Source organism: Cygnus atratus, chromosome 5, assembly GCF_013377495.2.
Source record: "Cygnus atratus isolate AKBS03 ecotype Queensland, Australia chromosome 5, CAtr_DNAZoo_HiC_assembly, whole genome shotgun sequence".
Taxonomy (NCBI): domain Eukaryota; kingdom Metazoa; phylum Chordata; class Aves; order Anseriformes; family Anatidae; genus Cygnus; species Cygnus atratus.
Genome location: NC_066366.1, coordinates 58016476 through 58037160, shown reverse-complemented (window position 1 = coordinate 58037160; position 20685 = coordinate 58016476). Strand labels below are relative to the sequence as shown.

At 40.5% G+C, this 20685-nt stretch overlaps 1 protein-coding gene across 13 annotated transcripts in view; it reads left to right on the top strand.

Annotated features, from left to right (window-relative positions):
* The window catches only part of ZBTB1 (zinc finger and BTB domain containing 1), a 76582-nt gene that overhangs the window by 9051 nt on the left and 46846 nt on the right, over window positions 1–20685 (top strand). For 9 of the 13 annotated variants that reach the window (XM_035551495.2, XM_035551492.1, XM_035551490.2 and 6 more), the window contains one exon: window positions 1008–3519. In XM_035551495.2, the coding sequence (XP_035407388.1) occupies window positions 1028–3163 (2136 nt within the window). In that variant the 5' untranslated portion in view covers window positions 1008–1027 and the 3' untranslated portion in view covers window positions 3164–3519. Of the gene's footprint in view, window positions 1–1007; window positions 3520–13586; window positions 19983–20685 lie in introns of those variants that run through there. The other 4 variants (XM_050711355.1, XM_050711357.1, XM_050711352.1 and 1 more) reach the window with 2 other exon arrangements.

Sequence of the window (20685 nt, the reverse complement as noted above, 5' to 3'; positions counted from 1 at the left end):
GACCAGTTAGTCCTTTCATTTAAACCAGCTTTCAGCACTCACAGAACTTTCCCTCAAGTGTTTGCAGTTCCTCATTGAGGCTTCATCTCTGAGGCTCCATCTCTGGCTTGCTGGCCTTTACAGTTCTCCATTAGCTGAGTTTTTTTTACTTTGTCCGGTCTCCAATCTAAATGTTTTGGCTGTATTATACTGCTCTGAAAGAGCGGTTTTGAGAGGAGCTGTAGGCACGGCATGCACCACTTCCTGCCCCTGTGCCGTCCCCGTGCTGCCGCACAGCCAGCCTAGTGACCGTCGGCAGCGGGCCTGCGGGGCCTGGCCAGCCCCGCGCTTCTGAGAACCCGCTTCAGTTTTACAGTTCCTGGTTTGCAAGATGCCTGGCAGATAAGGTTGAGAAGATCCCTGAGCTGCCCTAAAGAGCAAACAGTGTGCAGATGAAGCCGGTGTGGGTATTGCACTGGTGTCTCTTCTCAGCCGCCTTTAATGGGGAGGGAAAGACCAGTTTGAGCTCAGCCTGGTTTCCAGTAATGTGTTGCATCATATGTCCCTTGGACTGACAGGTGAAAAAGGCAAGTTGAGACTGAACAGGTGGTTTCTTACAGTCGGCTTACCTCGTATAGCTGTTGTCCTGGGGCCATCTTACAGAAGTCCGCCCTGTGAAGTTTTTGAAGTTCTGAATCCAGAATTCATATCTGAAAATCTTGGCTGGAGGACTTTGAGATATATTTGCTAATTTATATTCTAGCAGCGTTGCTCTGACTGACATGTGTGGTGGTTATGTTTATTAGTTTGCTAGTCTTGTAAGTCTAGTGGTGAGAACGTGGAATTATGGATGTTTTCACTGGCATCAACGATAGTTACCAGCAAAGATCTCCAAACAGGAAATTATACCACAAACAGTGTGAGAATAGGAAGATCGGGAGAGGAAAGAGATGGCAGTTCCTCCCTACATTTAAATACATTCTGCTTTTTGTGCTCATGGTTTAACAGATGTCTTCTTCTCTATGCAGGGCTATAATTGAAGTACAAGATGGCAAGAACCAGCCACAGCAACTATGTCCTTCAGCAGCTAAACAACCAAAGAGAGTGGGGTTTTCTGTGTGACTGTTGTATTGCTATCGATGATATTTATTTTCAAGCACATAAGGCAGTCCTTGCTGCATGCAGCTCCTATTTTAGGATGTTTTTTATGAACCACCAACACACTACAGCCCAGCTGAATCTAAGCAACATGAAGATTAGCGCTGAATGCTTTGATCTTATTTTACAGTTCATGTATTTAGGAAAAATTATGACAGCCCCTGCTAATTTTGAGCAATTTAAAGTGGCCATGAACTATTTACAGCTATATAATGTACCTGAGTGTCTAGAAGATATACAGGATACAGACTCATCTAGTTTAAAGTGCTCATCTTCTGCTTCTAGCACCCAGAATAGTAAAATGATATTTGGTGTGAGAATGTATGAAGACACGCTCACTAGAAATGGCAGCGAAGCAAACAGGTGGGGCATGGAGCCGCCAAGTTCAACAGTTAATACATCCCATAACAAAGAGCCCGATGAAGAAGCTTTGCAGCTAGGCAGTTTCCCTGAACAACTGTTTGATGTCTGCAAAAAAAGCACCACCTCCAAATTCTCTCACACAAAAGAGCGTGTGTCCCACTCGCGCCGTTTTGGAAGAAGCTTCACCTGCGACAGCTGTGGGTTTAGTTTTAGCTGTGAAAAGTTACTGGATGAGCACGTGTTAACGTGCACTAACAGGCATTCGTACCAAAGTGCCAGGTACTACGGTGCTGAAAAACTAGACTTTAATGAAAAGGACTCTACTTCCAAAATAATCTCTATGCAAACAGAAAAATACAAAGGGGACTCGAGCCAAGCTGCTGACGATTCTTCGTCTCCTGTGTCCAACGTTACAAGTAGGAAAAGCAGCACGGTTGCGTCAGAGACCTCAGGTGAAGAAGGAAGTAGAGCCTCTGAGAGGAAGAGGATTATTATCAAGATGGAACCAGAGGACAGTCCTGCAGATGAGCTGAAAGATTTTAATATTATTAAAGTGACAGATAAAGACTGCAATGAGTCTTCTGACAACGATGACCTAGATGATGAGCAGGAAGAGCCGCTTTACAGGTACTATGTTGAGGAAGAGATCAGAGAGAAAAGAAATGCTCGGAAGACTTTAAAACCCCGTTTATCCATGGATGACGATGAGAGAAAGTGTTTACAGAGTCCACGGCACCTTAACAGGAAAGCTCCTTCAGTACAGGAAGACGTGGAGAACGCTCCCTGTGAACTTTGTGGGCTAACAATCACCGAGGAAGATTTGTCCTCTCATTATTTATCCAAACACATAGAAAATATATGTGCCTGTGGCAAGTGTGGTCAAATACTGGTCAAAGGCAAACAGTTACAAGATCATGCACAGACCTGTGGAGAACCCCAGGATCTGACCATGAATGGTATCAGAAATTCCGAGGAAAAAATGGACTTGGAAGAAAACCCTGAGGAGCAGTCAGAAATAAGGGACATGATGTTTGCAGAGATGCTAGAGGACTTCAGGGACAGTCATTTCCAAATGAACAGCCTTCAAAAAAAACAGTTATATAAGCATTCTGCCTGTCCTTTCCGATGTCCTAATTGCAGTCAACGTTTTGAAACTGAAAACCTAGTGGTTGAACATATGTCAAACTGCCTAGAGCAAGATCTGTTCAAGAATTCCATGATGGAAGAGAATGAGAGAGATCACAGACGTAAGCATTTCTGCAATCTTTGTGGCAAAGGATTTTATCAGCGTTGTCACTTGAGGGAACACTATACTGTTCATACCAAGGAAAAACAGTTTGTTTGTCAGACATGTGGGAAGCAGTTCTTAAGAGAGCGCCAGTTGCGGCTCCACAATGATATGCACAAAGGAATGGCCAGGTATGTCTGTTCCATTTGTGATCAAGGAAACTTCAGAAAACATGACCATGTACGGCATATGATATCTCACTTATCAGCTGGAGAGACTATATGCCAGGTCTGCTTTCAGATATTCCCAAATAATGAGCAACTGGAGCAGCACATGGATGTTCATCTGTATACATGTGGAGTATGTGGAGCAAAATTTAATTTGAGAAAAGATATGAGATCCCACTATAATGCCAAGCATTTGAAAAGAACATAAGCATAACCATACTGTTAAAGCATTAAGTTGGCAGCAGAGAGAACACCAAAGCAAGGCATACAGTATAGTAGACAAAAATTATAAAAAAAAAAAAAAATTGAAAATAAATCTTTTTTATTTTTTTTAAGACCCTCTTAATCATAGGTGTCTATTTAGGCTCATTAAGTATATAGCTTTGAAAAGCATCATGTGTTTAATTATTACATTTTCACTGTTTCGTAATACCAGTTTCTGTTCTTAATTTTGTTGTTTTACTAAGTAGATATACAAATCATTATTTTTAAACTGTAGATTAAAAGCACAATGTTACCCCTTCACTGACTGCTATTAAACAGTTCTCGGATCCATGTCCATAAGATGAGTGCTTCAATATTTCCATGTGTTGTTTCTTCATGTGAAAATTTTAGATCACAGTGATTAACATGCAAGAGCATAGTTGTTCATGCTCCCCAAATTAATTTTCAAAATGAAAAAAAAACAACGACAAGAAATAATCCTTTGCTCTTTGACCCTGCTGTAAGGGCAGAGCTGGCTGTCCTGATCCTCTGCTTCTTGGCTTTGTTGAAATTTGCATCCCAGTGGTCAGAGCGCATAGGCTCAGTTAAACCTTGCAGAGTTGGACTGGCGTGTGCAAAGGGAAAGGGAGTTGATGACTTGTGATAACTGAGGAGTTCCCTGCAGAGTGGTCATTTTCCAGACTTGAAATCCTAGCAGAACTGTAATGGGCACTTCTGCTGTACAACTGACGTTGACCTTGCGTTGTCTATCTGTACCCACGTGGGTCTATATAACCTGCTTATCATAATATACAAGGGAAGACTGGCTATGGTGGATTGCTAGGAGTGTGGAATTGTGATGTGCATTGAAGACTGCATTTCTCAGCCTAGCTGTAAATGGGTGCCTTGCTGCTTTTGTTGGGAAGTTAAGTGGGATGGGCGTGAAGATAGTCCCATTGCTTGGGCGGGAAGAGGGAGCGTGGCTCATGTTTATCTTAGATTTTTTTTGTTTCTTGTTTTCATGAAATTTTCTGAATGTTCTGTTTTTCAATGAGAATATAACAAGAAAAGACTGCAGAGTTTGCTTAATAAATGCAAAGACATTTAATGCCTTTTAAGATTTCTTTTTGATTCTAGTATAGCCCAATCTGTGTAGCTTGTTTCTTAATTCAATCGAATTTAAAAATCCTACTAAGTATCAGCTGGCAATGATTCAGTGAGGCAGTTTGGCCTTTGAGAGAGCAACCAGCTTTAACTCTTAGGCATCAGCTGTATAAATATTAAGTGCATAGTTTTTAATTGTGGGGGAATAGGATCGTAATGTGAAATGGCAGAGAAAACTGTTACAAACTAAAGGTTACCTGGACTTTCTCCCAGCAGATCTCACTTTGTCAAAGAGGGTAATAGTACTATCTCCCACTGAACCATGGAGAGAAGAAAGCGATTTTGACCACCTTGTGTGTCAGTGCTGGGGCTGAGAGGAGGAGCTGATGGCCTAGTCCAGGGCTTCCATGCTCGTGTTGCTGTCAGAGTTGTTTCTTGGAGATTATGAGGGGTATCCAGCTTTAATGTTAGACTATTTAGAGAAACTAATACAGTTCAGAATCTCTACTATAACTGAGTATCAATCATCTTGCATTTACTCAGTTTTAAGTGTGCATCAGAATTTCTCTCGGGTGTTTAATGAGCATTTCTCCTAAGGCACAGTGATGGCGACGGGCCCAGCCACCACGCCGCAGCCCTGAGCTCGCAGCTGTCTCCCAGGATGCTGCTTCAGTTGCAGCGTAGGCCTTTTGCATTTTTGCTGTGACTGCTCAATCTTGCCGTTTCTTGTACAGATCTGAAGCCAACCAAGTCCTGAATAGCACTGGGACTAAAAACACTGCTGATGTTAATGCACTCCAGCGTTTCAATTAATTCCGAGCTTCTCTTTTCCTGGGATTTGTTCCATGCTTCTAAGCTGGACTGAAGCTCAGTGTATAAGAATTAAAGTAGCCACTTATAACAATTGTAGCTATGGATCAGTGGCAAGAAGGTGATTAGCAGGATATTAAAATATTTGACTGTCTGTAATGATCATCTGAGAGACAAAGCAGTCAGTCAAGTGCCGTAGGAGGGTTGGGGGCCTAATGCGGTGCACACAAAATTTCTCTGACGTGCAGGTTCTTTCTAAAGATATGGCTGAACCGGGAAAAGCAGCTGAGGGAAGTGAGGGAGAGCTGGAAGGTGCTACGGGAGTTGACGGAGGAGCCTTGTGGTACGGGGTGAGCTGCAGGAGTGGGAAGGCTCGGTGGCAGAGGAGGGACTGACAAAGTTTGGAAGGGTTCAGCAGTTAGTCGTACACTGGCAAGCAGAGGGGAAAACATCCCAAAAGTGGCTTGGAGGGGGAGCCTGGAGGAGTGGGTGGATAAAATGTCCTGTAGACGCCTGTGAGACCAAAGTGAGTATGACTCAGCTTGGCTGGGAGAGCTATCGGCCTGTATGATTAGCTCACTATGGCACAAACTCATAGTGTGGATCGTATGCTAAGGACGGCCAGGCCCTGTGCTGGAAGGACTGCAGCGGCGCAGCAAAGAGCAGATTAAGGATCTTGTTGAAAAGGAGGAGGTGACTTGTACAAACTAAAAGATCGTTCCAGAATACAGGGGAAGTCTAACAGTAATTTGTGGACACTCCTGCTGAGGGTCAAGAGCCCTTCTTTAAAATCTGAACTTGACCCAAAAATACTTCAACAACAACTACAATAAAAACCCAACAAACAAACCCAACTTCCTAATTTGGGTAGAATGTCAATTACAGAAGTTAAATCTAGGAATTGTGAATATTTGTGTAATATCTAACTCTACAAACACTCTGAAATACCTTTGTTTTTCAAATATAAGTTGTGTTGTACTATCCTTTCAAATGAAAGTTTGTTAAAACTTTCCTACTAAACTTGAATTGATGTTTTTTCCTTTTCTTATTAAACAAAAACGGTGCCTTGGAGTTCACACGTATGAATGCCTAGATAAAGGCTCAAAAAGAGTATGAATTGCAGTGCAGGGAAGCTTAGAGTAGATCTACTTATATGCAAGCAGAGGAAAAAGAGAACGACTGAAATAGCCCAAAAAGTGATTGGGGACTATATGAGAGCAAATCAAAAGTAATAAGGCAAAAACAAGACAGCCTTGCTCCCAAATAGATGGGGAGAATGTTTATGGTGACATGTGAAGGTATGCAGAGGAACAGCATTGGACTATTGAAGAAAATGTCTGGAGTGCCAGGAGGACCTTAGGTGCCCTGAACAGGGAGAAGGGGTGGATGCCAAGCTCACCGACAGGTGTTTGCTCCTGGGGACAGGGGTGTTCTCCCCAGAATGGAATAATGTCCACAGGAATGTGAAATGATGTGTTTCAGCCCTTCTGCTGTGAGAAAAATCACTCACTGTGTAGACAGAATGAAAGCAGACCTGAAAAAACAATTGCAGTAACAATATCCTAGAAGTCTTACTGTTACTTGAAAGATAATGAAGGGGAAGCAAAAATACTTCATTTAGAGTTCTGTTTCCTCTAACAAATTTGTACTTCTCAGTCATGTTAACATAGTGCAGGAAGGGGATGCAAAGGAACTACGTGGAGTGTCAGAGTGTAAAACCCTTAAAGCACTTAAGGGTCCTTGAGTGTGGACATATGAACTTATCACATTGGACAAAGCATAGCCAGAAAGGAGCAAGGGCTTGCTGGTTGTTCTGTCTTATATTTTAAAGTGATTTGCTATTCTCATTTCTAGAGGTTTTCTCTCTCTTTTCTGTTATTTTCCTCATTTTGGCAGTGGGGTGGGTTGCAACCCTGAAAAATTATTTATTAGCAGCTAGCATAGCTCTTAGATTTCAGGATTTACTGAGACTTAAAGGGAATTCATAAAGACCTTGGATATAACATAAGCTGCCAAGCTTCTTATTCATATTAGAGGATGTTTAATACACATGCATGTATACACACTTGTAAAATACTTGTAAATGCTTATTGGCAACTTGTTAATTCAAAGAGTATTTACATTTGTGTAGAGTAATATTTGTAGCTAGTAGGTCCGTGGAGAAACCTTGATTTGAATAGATTAGAATATCACAGAATTGTAAGAATTTATACTTTTGCCAGGGGACTTTATTAACGTAGTTAATGGAGAAAATACAGTTCAGCATATTTTTATTCAGAGCTGAAGACGCTGTTCTGAAGACTACTGTTCTGGAGAATGTATAACAAATATATTGTTATACAATAGAAAAAAGATACAGAAAAATGAATACTTTGAGTACACTACTGTATTTGAACACGCTAGTGCTGAAAACATCATGAGCATCTCAGCTATTGCTGAGGATACAAGTTAGTTCCTGCTGGCAGTGCCAGCCCGGGCACTGGCAGGCCCGTTCCTCCTCCCCACCTAGTTTCAGCTCTCATACCCTTGTGTGCCACCTTCTCCATTGTCATAGAGCACGTGTCTATGTCACTTAACAATGAGCTATGTAGACAATGGACTTTTTTTGGATTTTTCCCTGTGGGGATTTTTTTTGGCTGGACCAGTTCCCCATTACGCTTCCCTCTCCGCCTCTGTCTCAAGCCTTGTGCGAGCACAACAGAAAGGGTGGCACGAGGGGAGAAACGAGTGGCTGGGAGGGGGCTCGTTTGCTTACACGATCTATGGCAGAACTCGTAGTGTGGCTGGAACTTAACTAAGTCTCTGTCTCCCCCCAGCATCTTTGTGGAAGCTGCACTCTTTAACTCATCTCCTATTTCCTGATAAGGAAAAAAGGCAGCCCAGCCTCTTGCATGCAGATGAGACACATCTATGCTATCTGCTCTCTTTATGAGAATTGGAAACCTTCCTGCGTTCAGCTCACCCCTCAAATATGCTCTGGAGCTTTCTTCGTCTTTCTTGAAATAGATGATGTAGCGCTCCGTGCTGGGTTAGTGCGGTTGGCCCGGGCCTGAGGCCAAGAATGAGCTGGGCCCCTTGGCCAGCCGAGCACCAGGAACTGCTCCCACCTTCCTCTGCTCTCTGTGCCCTCCGGCTACAGCTGGACCCTGCTCTCGTGCTGCCACGCTTTCCTGTATCTTGTGATAATGGGAGACAGTTGTCTGGTTTGGTCTAATGTTGAGAGATTGGGATAATTCCTTTTAAAGCTAAGGAGATGCTGGCAGTATCTGTTCATATCCCAATGTGCCTGCTTCTGAATTTTAGATGCTTCCCGATCTGAAAGGGTTAAAAATCAAATATTCTCAATTGGTTTGAAGCTTGTCACCGACTTAAAGATGGAGCATGACTAATTTGACTTTATAAAAGTCTGCCGAGGGCTAGAAATTAGGAACATGTTTTTAAAAGCTGACATTTCTGTAGTTCTCAGTGGCTATAAACCAGTTTTCTGCATTATCATCCAACTTTCAAAATACCTCCTAAAAAATTCCTGTGCAGTGTGCTCTTGAGACAAGTTAGTAGGCTGAGTTTTTGAAGGTGTAAGATGCCAAAAAACCAGGACACGTTTTATAAATTATGTCTTCTGTCACTTTTTACAGAGTTACTTTACGATTCTGGAACTAACTGTGATTTTATGTTTTCATGAAGAAAGACAAATCCTAATTTGATACAGGGCAACCGACCGCATGACTCAGGAGTCAGCTTGTCATGACTATAAATGTTCAGCCCTGAAACAAACAGCCCGTGTTCCTTCTTGTGTGCTACAATGACCACTGCCAACTTAACAGGAGAGATGCTATCAGGTCTTTCTTTGGGTCATTTTTGTCCTCAAATGTCTTCTATCTTTTTAATTGAAGTCAATATTGGGCATCATGCTTTTAGAGAAGCTGTTTCCAGTATACATTTCCTATTAAAAAGTAGTTGAAAATGTATTTTTAAAGTTTCAGATTAGTGTATGTAAGGGAACATACTGAAATTATAAGAAGGGCAAACAAAGACCAGATTTTAACTGCCCCTTTGTTTCACATAGCTAGCCTGCCACGCCTCATCCCAAGAACCTAGAATTTCAGAAGTGTCCAGTATCTTTGATTTTCTTGTAAGTCAAAGGGATACCTCTGTTGCGCAGTATGGTCTTGTGCCCCATATTAATAATTGTTTTCTAAAATACACGTCTGTCTCATGATGAATTAAAAAGTACAACTTTAACTTTTACCATTCAGAGAAAACAAAAAACTTTAATCCTTTCCTATGCCTTCTGGCATAGTAAAACTATAGTAAATCTTCCTGCAACTACAACCACAAAAACAATGCTGTTTCTAGCATTTCCTGTGGGAGAAAAAAAAATCGAGCCCTTTCAGAGCTGTTCAAGAACTTCCCTCTCAATGACTAAGTCTTGATGCTGATGTTGTTTTTACTCAAACTGTGATTTGCATCAATGAGATTTTGGGTGTATGTGTGTGTATATATATGTGTGTATATATATATATATATATTGTAAATGAGATGATCTCAGACAAGTATGCCTTGTGGTTCCATAGACATCCCAAGACTCCTGAGAGGGAATGAGAAGAGAGCATTCCTCAAAGGTCTCAAAATCCTGGAAGCTGGGTGGACTGTCAGAAATCCACTGGGAAATCCAGGGCTATCTGTAAATCCTTGGTTTCCTAACCTGTCTGTAAGGCAAAGTGCTATCAATTTCAATGCATTGCCAAGGTCCCTGCAGCAGTAGTGTTGCCAGCATGAAAGATGCAAAAATCAGCCCTTCCCTTGGGCTTGTTCGCTTTCTCCCGTTACAAGGTTGCTATGTTAAAGGGTCATCCTTTCAGCTTTTCTGTTTGCGAAGACAAGGCCTGAAATTTTGCCTTTTTCTTACATGTTCATTTGAACCTACTGCTTTAAAAAATAAATGGTAAAAGTAGTGCAAGTCGGTGACTCAGTGATACCTATTCTCTCCTTTTTTAGGTAACTGTCCCCCTACGTTGGGGATGGTTACCAGAGGGGCATCTGCTTCTGAGTCCCCAGAAAATGAATAGGGAAAATAATGTGATGCTCTCTCCATGGAAAACAAAACAAAACACAGGACCATGAAAGTTTGTGGAAATACCAATACATTGACTAAAAATAGGGGGTTCTGAATATCATAGATTAATTTTGGTTTTGGCAATAGATATACCGTGCCTGTGGTGTCTGCCACACTCCTTTCTTTTGTAAAAGTCATTTTTAGAGCACTTATTCAGGGTGTGAAAGACGGTGCTTCTATTCTGTCCCTGCCTACAGGGTTTCTACATCCCATGAGAGAGTTCCAACTAATGACCTGCTGAGATTCTGGTTTCTAGCCATTGGTTATTTAATTATTTATACAAAGGAGGAGTATTTTGAGATGAAATCTAGAATATCCTTCCTTCAGGAGAAGGAAAGATACAGTAGTATTGTAGGAGGAAATATAGGGTAGTGTCCCTGGGACCTCTTAGTACCGCCCACAGCCCAGGAGGGAGCTCAGATCTCTGAGCTGCATTGCTATCAGATAGATTAAACCTATTTTTTTGTACACTTACATGTGCTGTAAAGCCCAGCACCATTTACAGGCTGGGTGCCTGGATGTATGAGGGTAAGCCCCACCTAGTCTGCTTTCAGGTGGGGTTTTGTTTCACATAACTTTCACTGGCTGATGCTAACGTTGTCATTCTGCCACAAGAGACAGTTCCTGATGAACAGTAACTTAAAAACTGAAAAATATGTTAATTAAGACACAAGAAATCTCACAGTAATTATTACAGTTCATTCTGCTTTATTTTGCTGTGCAAACAAACAGTTAAATAGTTCAAAGGCATTTTTCTTTGTAGAATGTTTATTTGATTGAGTTCAGTGTGGCTTAGACCCCAAATAAAAATACTAGTCTCAAACAGCGCACTACTATAAAAGTAGAAATAGTCTGTGGCCTTCTAGACCTCACAAACTATGTTGGTTTGTTACACAGAGTCAAAACAAAGATGTCCCTTAAAACACATGTACATTAACTCAGTGTCTTTCATATACCACAACCTTTTATCTCAGATCAGCTTTCCTCCCCACTCGCTATGGCTGTGCCAAAATCCCTGAGATCCTCGATGAGCTATAGACTACTCAGCAAAAAACATACCGTGTATGAATGGGCTGTCTAACTTAGATTATTAGAGAACAGGCTTTGAGAGCTACTGCTCCTGTTTACTGAGCTTGAAGCACTACATCCTTCAGATTTTAGAACAGGGCTTATCTTCCCTTCCTGATCCCCTTTACGTTGAAGAAAGTGGGGTGAGGAAGAACCCTGTAGATGCTTCTGTTTTAAATGGAGCCAGGAGGATATTGTTAGTTGGGGTGGTGGTGGCTTATTTTTTTTCTTTTTTCTTCAGGTCCTTAGTTGGCTGAATATTCAGATTTCTAATAAATATGCTAAGCATTAAAAAAGCATTATTAGTATGTGATGATATAGGCTGAGTTCAACCACTTAATCTAACAGTGAAACCCATGCAGATGCTAGTAGTACAGGAACCTGGTATCATGCCAGATCTGGAGAGTTATCTTTGATCTATCTCCAGATCCCCCTTTTATTTGTAAACATCCAGCTAATCACAGACTTCCTCTGACTTTTATGAAGTGGAAAAAACTGCATCCTTTGTAACATCTATGCCGTGTGTTAACTTTGCAGATGTTCATGGACTTGTGCGATGGGAGGTATGAGCTCCATCTGGTGGCTAACTTAAAACATGCACATTTCTACTTAAAAGGCAGACTATTTCTGCAGTTTAGCGGAGTTTAATATGTGAAGAGCGTAGAAGATCCGCTGTGTATTCCTAAAACAACTTCTGTTTTTAGGGTAGCTAGAAGATTTTAGAGTCTGGGAGGAGGGCACAACATTTTACCTCTAATGTGGGCTACAAGCTATCACCAATGCCAGCAGTAGTTTGGTATTCATAGCTCTGTACATACACCACACGACCACAGTTGGCACTAATTAACAGTATTTTTGCAGTCTCATTGGAAAAATGTAATTTAATATTCACAGGCAACCCACCTTCCCACACTCAGGGGTGGTCCCACACAGCACAGTTGGTGTATTTGAGGGTGGTGGTGTAAAGAAGCTCAGTCATGCCGCATGACTTGTGTGTGATCTGCAAGTAACAGGGATCTTTGACTGGAAAATGTAGGCCAGCATCTTAATAAACGTTGATATTAAGCATTGATATTGCCTGGGTAAAAATAATGTTCATATGCATATCGTAATTACAATATTTTTTCTCCTTTGTTAATTTACAAACAAAACAATGCATTTCCTGACCTGTGAGCTAGTCACATAAGAGCTACTCTGAGGTAACAGCACCAGTCCAATGAATTCCCCCTGAGATTCAAAGCATGTAGTAGGTAGCTGCGTTGACTATACTCGTACTTGCTGCCAGAACCAGCAGCCTGTTGAAGCTAGCAGTTTGCACAGAGGTGTGCCAGGAAATTCAGCCTTCGGGATGCTCCAGCAGGTATGCAGTGCTGATAAACCTGGCTTCCCGTGCAGCCTTGAAGCCCGTCCTGCTCTGCAGTTTAGATGCAACCACTAGGTCCAGTTCTGTCATCGTGCACTTAGAACATCAGGTGTTAATTAGCCGGTGGTTATGTGAAAGTGGGACAATTGTATACTTTATACAACGTGATTTACCTACCCAGAGAAAGAAGTCAGTGATACCAAGAAAAAAAACCCAGAGGATTGTCTTTAAGAGTTACATCCACATGTTTCCAACTTCTTGACTGTTCATATCAGATACAAAGCTGCTCACATGTGTCATAAATTAGTGCGGTCCACAAATATCACAGGAATTGCAAATATTTATATCATTTAGCTGCATTTAACCCAGAATAATAATACTGGGGAGGTTGAGTAAATACGTAATAGTCATCCCTGAATGAGGCAAGTAAAAGCAATGAAAATGAATGAAGAGGCAAATATGAAGCAGTAAGATGTGTTCCAGAGCGGTGGGTGTTCCAAGCTATGAGAAGCGTAGGCTGAAGGGAAATAATACTCATGTAACTTTTCGAGCATCCACTAAGCCAAGCCGTAAACCACTGCTGGAAAGTTACACATACAGCAGCAAAAATAACCTCTGGGAGGCTTAGGAATTGAAGTTTTTCTTCAGAAAATCTTTAGTTGTTTTGAAATCGAAAAGCAAAGGAGAAGGAAGCAAACAAACGAAAAGTTTCTGAAACAAGATCAGAACATTGTTTAAGGTTAAGTCGTGTTGTGGTGGGGTAGGGATTGAAGAGAAGGAACCATATGGCTTTTAAACAGAGTTCCCTACTGTGGTGGGTGCTCTGAATATAACTGAAGGATGGTATTTAGAGCAAAACCACACCACAGTGAGGTGGGAGGGACCACATCATGCTAGCAAATATAGTACTAGAGTGTGGGCTTCTGACTTTTAATATTTTTCTTGCATTTCTTTTCTGCATGGCAGTAGTGAAATAGGGACTTCTAAGCTTCTGAACAACTGAGAGAACCAGGTTTGAAGAAGACATGAGGAAGAACTGGTCGGCAAAAGATTTCATAAAAACTCAGAACCACGTGTGCCAGATCTGCATTGGCACCACCTTTGCTTTTTTGACATACTGCAGCAGTCGCAAAAGGCACCAAAGCAGTCAAATTAGAACATTCAGTAAAAGTTGTTTTGGACTCTTCTCTGTGTTACAAAAATTACTTCCTTGTGACTATTACTTACACCTGTCAAAAACAAATTTGACGTCTCTTTCATGGAGCAGACAGCCGAAAGAGACAGATGCCAGGTATTGAGGGCTGCACTGAAATGAGCTTGCAGAATTTGCTATTCTTATGCTGCAGCACTGCTTATACGAAATGTGGCTTATTAGAATTTCTGTCAAAAGCTGTTTAGACTTTTTAGCTTAAACATTAAAAGTATATACTCACGAACTAAAACTTACGCATTTTCAGACAGTTACAATGCTAAACTATCAAGTGTTAGAAGAGAGAAAAAATGTTTTAGTCTGAACTACAAGGTCAAAAAAAACTTAAAAACTGAGCACAAAGGGCCCCTGAGGAAAGCCAGGATGTTGAGAAAGATCCAGCTGACCAGATTCCCCTTGCTGCCATGATCATCATTTGCAAGCTGAAGAGGACCTTCCCTGGAGCTCAGTGCTTGTATGTGGAGAGTAAAGAAATGGTGCTCTGGTCTTATTACGAGAATGGTGAAAAATTGTGACCAACAAGGAGATGAGTAAACGTGAAATAACCTTCACAGGGCACAGTGTGCACAATGTTCTGGATCTAAGCCTTGCAAAAGCTGGTTTGAAGAAGAAAATCAGGCATTCATGTTCAGATTTGAGTATTGTAGGAACACTAATATTTCCAGCCAAATTTATGGAAGACAAACAAGCAAACAAAACAAAACAAGGCAGTAAATGTTTCAAATTAGGGCCAGAATGGCTTAAAAAATATTAATTTTTTTTTGCTCCTCCAAACGACAGTTTGAGACATAAGCAGACTAAACATGCTGATCTATATTCTGCTGTAGTTATGCATCTTACTAATTCTACTCATGACTATAAAAGGATGTTTCATTGTTCAGTACAACTGTTATCTCAATAAGTCTGTCTACAATTTTATTTATAATCAGCATTAATTTCATTACTGTTGTTATGAAGTGTGTACAATATTGTCTGTATTGCAGCTTGTATAGGGCATATGTCTGTGCTTGCTTTACTCTTTTTGAGTTTATAAAGTTGCTATACAAATGCAAGAAAAGATGTTCAGATATCTTTGAATGTGGTTGCTTAATCTGATTATGAAGCCCCAGACATTTCAGCATTTAGGTGTTTAAGTTATCAGCAGTATTAACAAAAAACATCTTAAACATAAACAGGAATTTTAAAAGCCTTCAGTACAATAGTGGAACGCTGACCCTTCTGTCCCAGTTGTGGTGCTAGAGCAATGGGGAGGACAGTGAATATCTAGAACATGCAAGATAACAGTGGGGAGTCCTCAGGGAGAAGGCTCAGCACAGCTGGGAACTCTAACAGAAAATCTGATATCCTTTCCATAGAGAACAGGAAGCACCCTTGCAGTAGGACCACCACTAAGCAGAGGAGAGAAGGGAACTATGTTTATAACATCATCTAAAGATAGGCCTGGAAGTATTCAGACAAATCTTGCTTTTTCTTTTTCCTTTTTTTTTTTTTTCTTCTTTTTTTATCCTTAAGCATAGGACATCTAGAACAGGCTGTTACTGTTCTGTAACTTAGCAATTATTTGTAGCCTCTGTAGACTACCAGTGAAGACATTCCAGGTTAGTTTTCATCACCTTTAAAGCTTAATCTGTGCTTTGATACAGTATCTTAAATAAAATGTTCTTACAAGTCTGCTTATTATTTTTATTTAATTCCATCTTATACCTAAGTTCATAACAGTCGCAGCAACAGAGTGAAGTTCCAGTTACCATCTGCTTCATCTGCTCCTGCATTTTGCCCATTCACCTGATAAGAGTGACAGTGTTGAAAACGGAGATGAGTAAAAATCAATCACAGGAATGAAAAAATATGTGCAATCCATAGCACTGCTGTAGTTGAATTATCACCAAAATTCTTCACACTAAGCATTTAAGTGAATCAGAGAGATTGATCAAATGATATCGACCTGTGAGTATGAAGTATTGGTCTTTCCTGTGTTTACAGTATACCATTTTCCTTGTTTAAGACATCATTTGTTCAGCTTTATAGTTACAGCCAATAATTACAGTATGTTTAATGCCATTCATAGCTGTTCTACATAAAATTCTCTGTTTTCATTTATTAACCACCCCTAGATACAGTATTGTTTTATTATCTTCAAACAAGACCAAGCAGATTTAGTCTTTAAGTGTACTAGAAGATAACATTAGAATTCAAAATAATTTTGGCAAGGTGCAGATATGATCTGAAAACATAAGGTGTTATTTAATAGGAACAACTGCAAGTTGGAATCATTAGCAGTGTAAGTTAAGGAACAGCTGCTTAATTTCCATTGAGAAGAATGTGTGTTATTTTGGATCAAAGTCCAAAAATGACTCTGCAACATTACGCTGTTGCAAGTAAAGGTGAAAATTTTGATGGATAAACTGTAGCATAATCTGTTCCTTCAGAACTACTAGGGTGTGAGCTACCAATGTCTCCAGTTTTGATTATGGCACTTGGAAAAAAAAAAAAAAAGAAAGATACAGGTCACATGCAGAGAATGCAAGAGAAAGCAATGTGAATGTCTAGAAAACATTGCCTTTGCGGATAGATCGAATGATTTTAGGTCTTACAGAAGAGATGGCAGAGGGGAAATATGATCTTCATACCTATAAAAACTGCTGGCAAAGAAAAATGGAATAATGTTTTTTCATATCCACAATTGATAGGAATAGAAAATAATTGGCATAAATTGCAAGAAAGGAGACTTTGGTTAGGCACAAGTAGACTAAGTGACCTGCTGAGGTCTTTTTCTGATGTGATTCTATGATTAATTGCAAACTAGCTGCTTTAAAGTCCTTTATTTGTTGCTCTCAGTAGGGCTGGCACTGTCTGTTAGAAACGGAGGTTGCAGTTATAAAAAGTAGTCAAGAAAGGAATGCCTAAGATGCACAGCACACCAGTTTATCTACTTAGCATTAGTGATACTAACCTCAGCTTTTAATCATGCCTCAGAAACTGTCAGAAGTATATGTAAATAAGATGCTCTAAAACCACTTAATTACAAAATCATTATTCCTTGAAACATCACGAGTTAGTTTAATCAGTGTTACCAATGTTCTTGATTTTATTGAGTCTAATCAATCTGATACAGTCTGCTTTTAGTTGTGAAATGGTGTAATCAGATAGTTTATTTCTTAAATTATAAAATCAAACCAAACCAAACCACCACCACCACCAACAACAAAATTCTAAAAATTACATGGAAAATCCTTAAAGTGTAATCAGAACATATGCTAAAGATTAAAAAGCCAGAGGTGAATAAAGTCACGTGTTTTTTAGGCTCATAATTTTAAACAAGTTTATAATTTTAGGAGATCTGACTCATGATTTTTGAACTTCTGGTTTGGCAATACTAAATTACTGTGCCCTATATTCTGCTATTCTGAATATTTCCATATTACTGATCATGCATTTGTGTAATTTGCAGAACACATTATAATGACTTGCAGATTCTTTTTTTTTTTTTCACACAAAAAAAGTAACATTTATTTAAGAAAAACACATGTATTATTGCTGCCTTTCAAAACAAATAGTGTCTGCATGCAAAAGTGGAAGTATCTGAAGACAAATAACACAAAAAGTTAGAAAAATAACCGAAAAAGTTACAAAGTTAAAACTACAGTTTTTAACTCAGCAGCAACTTGTCAGAAGAATCTGTTGCCATTTCAAACACTGGTATTCTTGTCTGAATTCCAATTCCTGTATATATATTCACAAATAGGAATGAGATGAAGAGTTTCAGCAATGGAAGGGTAGTAAGATAATGCGTTATTTGTTCTTGGAACAACTGTTGCTTAGATTTTTCTGAACTGGGTATTGTAAAATAATTCATTTACCCTCACCAATACCATCTGATTTATGCTATTTTTGGACAGTTTTGATAAGGAAGTGGCTACTAATCTCCAGAATTTAAGGTCTAAGATCTTCTTATCATCAGATGACCTGAACTCCTGTATATGACAGGCCATTACATTTTAACTTTATCATCTCAGTGAACCAAGCAGCTGATATCTGATTAAACAGTAACTAGTGTTCACTCCTATTTCCATACTACATTGCTTTATGACATACGTTGGAAAAAAAATAATCATACTTTTATCAAGATAAAGATATGGGCTGAGTGCTGAGTTCTGCTCCAGATACTGAGCTCTTGCTTCACTGAAGAAATCTAAATATCATCTGCAGTTCTGGCGGGGTGGTGTAATGGAGAATGGCCTACAGCGTATTGCATAACTGCCAAACAGGAGACATGGGATCGATCCTAAACACAAATAAATGCATCAGAAAGAGCCCCGCATGCTTCCAGAGGTGCCGACCCGCTGTTCTGGAAGTATTAAAATATGTCTTACAGATTCGGGATGAGGGAATACCAGCAAATGTTTTCTTTAAAGGGAAAATCAGACTTGTGCTAAAGTCCTCAGCGTAAAGCGTGCTCTCTAATTTCTGAACCAGTCTGTTTGGCTCACCTGTAACATGACTGCATATGAAGCAACATAAAAGAAAATCATGTGGCTCTTCCCATATGAGAGGATGACTGTAGAGATGAGTTGGTGCACAAATTGTGCTGCAAGTCTTAAGAGAACTGCTGACAAAAAGCAGGCGTGTAATAGCTCTGCTGAGAAAAGAGAATAAGTCTAATGAGGCTTTAGAGGTTGTTCCCTCGAGTTAGACTGGACTTTCTCTAAGGACATCTGTAGGAGATGAGAGATGACGGCAAGAAAATCACGTCAATTTTTGATTGGGAACAAAAGTTTAAAAGAAGCTCAGACCTATGTGTATTGTTGTACAAGAAGAAAACAGTACCTGTGTGCTCAGCTGGAAAAGAAATTCTTCTGCAAGAGGCTAAATGAAATATTTGGTAGCCTGAGTCTACAGGCCTTTTGATTTTTCCTGACATTGTCCATGATTGTCCATAATTTACACCATTAGCATTAAAATGGTATGCTTATGCATTCCTTCCAGCTATTTTCTCCAAATTCATGATAGCAAAACTACAATTAAAAATTTTAAATAAATAGGACTGAAGGAGTACTATTAGGGTAAGCAGTCATCCCAATCAGTGCAAACAGCTCTTTAGCGGGTTATCAGCGCATCTGGATATCTGCACAACTACACCAGGGCCATATTAGTTATTAGACCAAGGCAACCATCACCCCAAACAAGTTTTGTCTGGAGAAGCTGTGCATATTCTGTGCCTGGGCTGATAAAACTCACAGCTAAAAGCTTTGGGCCAAAATCATGAAATCTCCTTTCTGAAGCTGATAGAACCTGTTTGATTACAACTACATCTAAATGAGATATTGAATTAATTTTGATATAAAGACATCATTATTATGTGCTTATTGTGTTGATCAAGATTTCTGTGTTATTTCCTGGTCCATTTGTTCTTTCCATCTCTTTCTACAGAGGCCGGAATCCTCTTTTTACTCTGAAATAACAGTGTCTGAGTTTATATTGCATCTACCAAAACAGGGTCCTCATGCATTCTCATGCATGTTCCTCCGAGACAATCCTCACAAGGATACAAATAACAAATTACATCTATTTTTCACCTGAAGCCGAATCTATCAGCCAACTCTCTTTGTATTTCTCCAGCATTTCTCTTTGCTCCGTATGATACAATCAACTGAATGAAGTAGCAGGGAATTACAGGAAGAGATAGTTCAGTGATGAATCAGTCACTGGTCTGACTACAAGAGAAATCAACACCCTTCCCATCAAAGAAATATGCACATGAGAGGTACAGAGAACCTCCTGCTGGAGGTACGGAGGCTGACGCCTTCCATTTTCCATTCACTTCTGGATTTCTCCAAGGTCAGAACCGCTGTATTAAAAAGGACCGGGTTGTGTGGAAGAGCAATAGTTACCTAAGTATGTTCATTATTTACCATCAGAAATGGAAGCCCTTCCGTCCCCAAACTACATACATGCATGCTACATAAGAGGCAGAATTTTCATGTCATGTAAAAACGCTTTCAAAAACAAACTAATTGAAACAAGGATGTTTCTGAGAGGGTGTAATAACTGCATGAGCATAAGCCATACTGGTAAAAGCTGTAACATTTTCTATGAGGGCTGCTATAACATAACGCTAAAGGCTGGGGACAACATAAATGAAAGATGATTTAAACATTCAGTGCGTTTAATCCTTCCTTCACGTAACACAAAACTCTGTGTGTAGCAGACTTTCAGCTGCACTATTAAAGCAGCTATCCACAAGTTGCTCAGGGGAAGAGAGATCTCAACGCGGCATTTCGGTCTCCTGACTATAACTGGAATATTTTGAAGTGTTTGCCTCAAACTCAGGAGGAATAACTTGGAGCAACCACGGCAGATTTTCATGTTTAATATATTTTCATCAAAGCCCTCGCCTCGCTCCGAGTTAATAGCCCCGAAGCCTTTGCTAAATGTAGGCGTGACGACATTTTACATTAGCACAACCGACAAAAATTTGGAGACGTTTCAAGAATGGCCAACAGGCAGCAACAGGGCTCCCCAGCCGCCCACGCTGCTCTTTTCCAGAGGGGGACAGCGAGGTGCCTCGGCGGCCACCGGAGGTGACAGCCCCCCGCGGGCGGGCTGCTCGGGGCGGCGGGCTGAGGGAGAAGCGGCGGGCAGTTTGTCCGTCTGTCCGTCCGTCTGCCCGGCCGCGGCGGCTGTCAGCCCGCCAAGTTAAGCCGAAATAAGGCTAAAAATTGCCTCGGCCCCGCTGGCGGCGGGACCGTCCCTCTGCCATAGAGGGAACGAGCCGAGCTCTGAGGAAAATTCTCCTCAGGAACGGGCGGGGGGGGGGGGGGGGTATGGGGGGGGGCGCCTCAGCGGCCGCAGCTC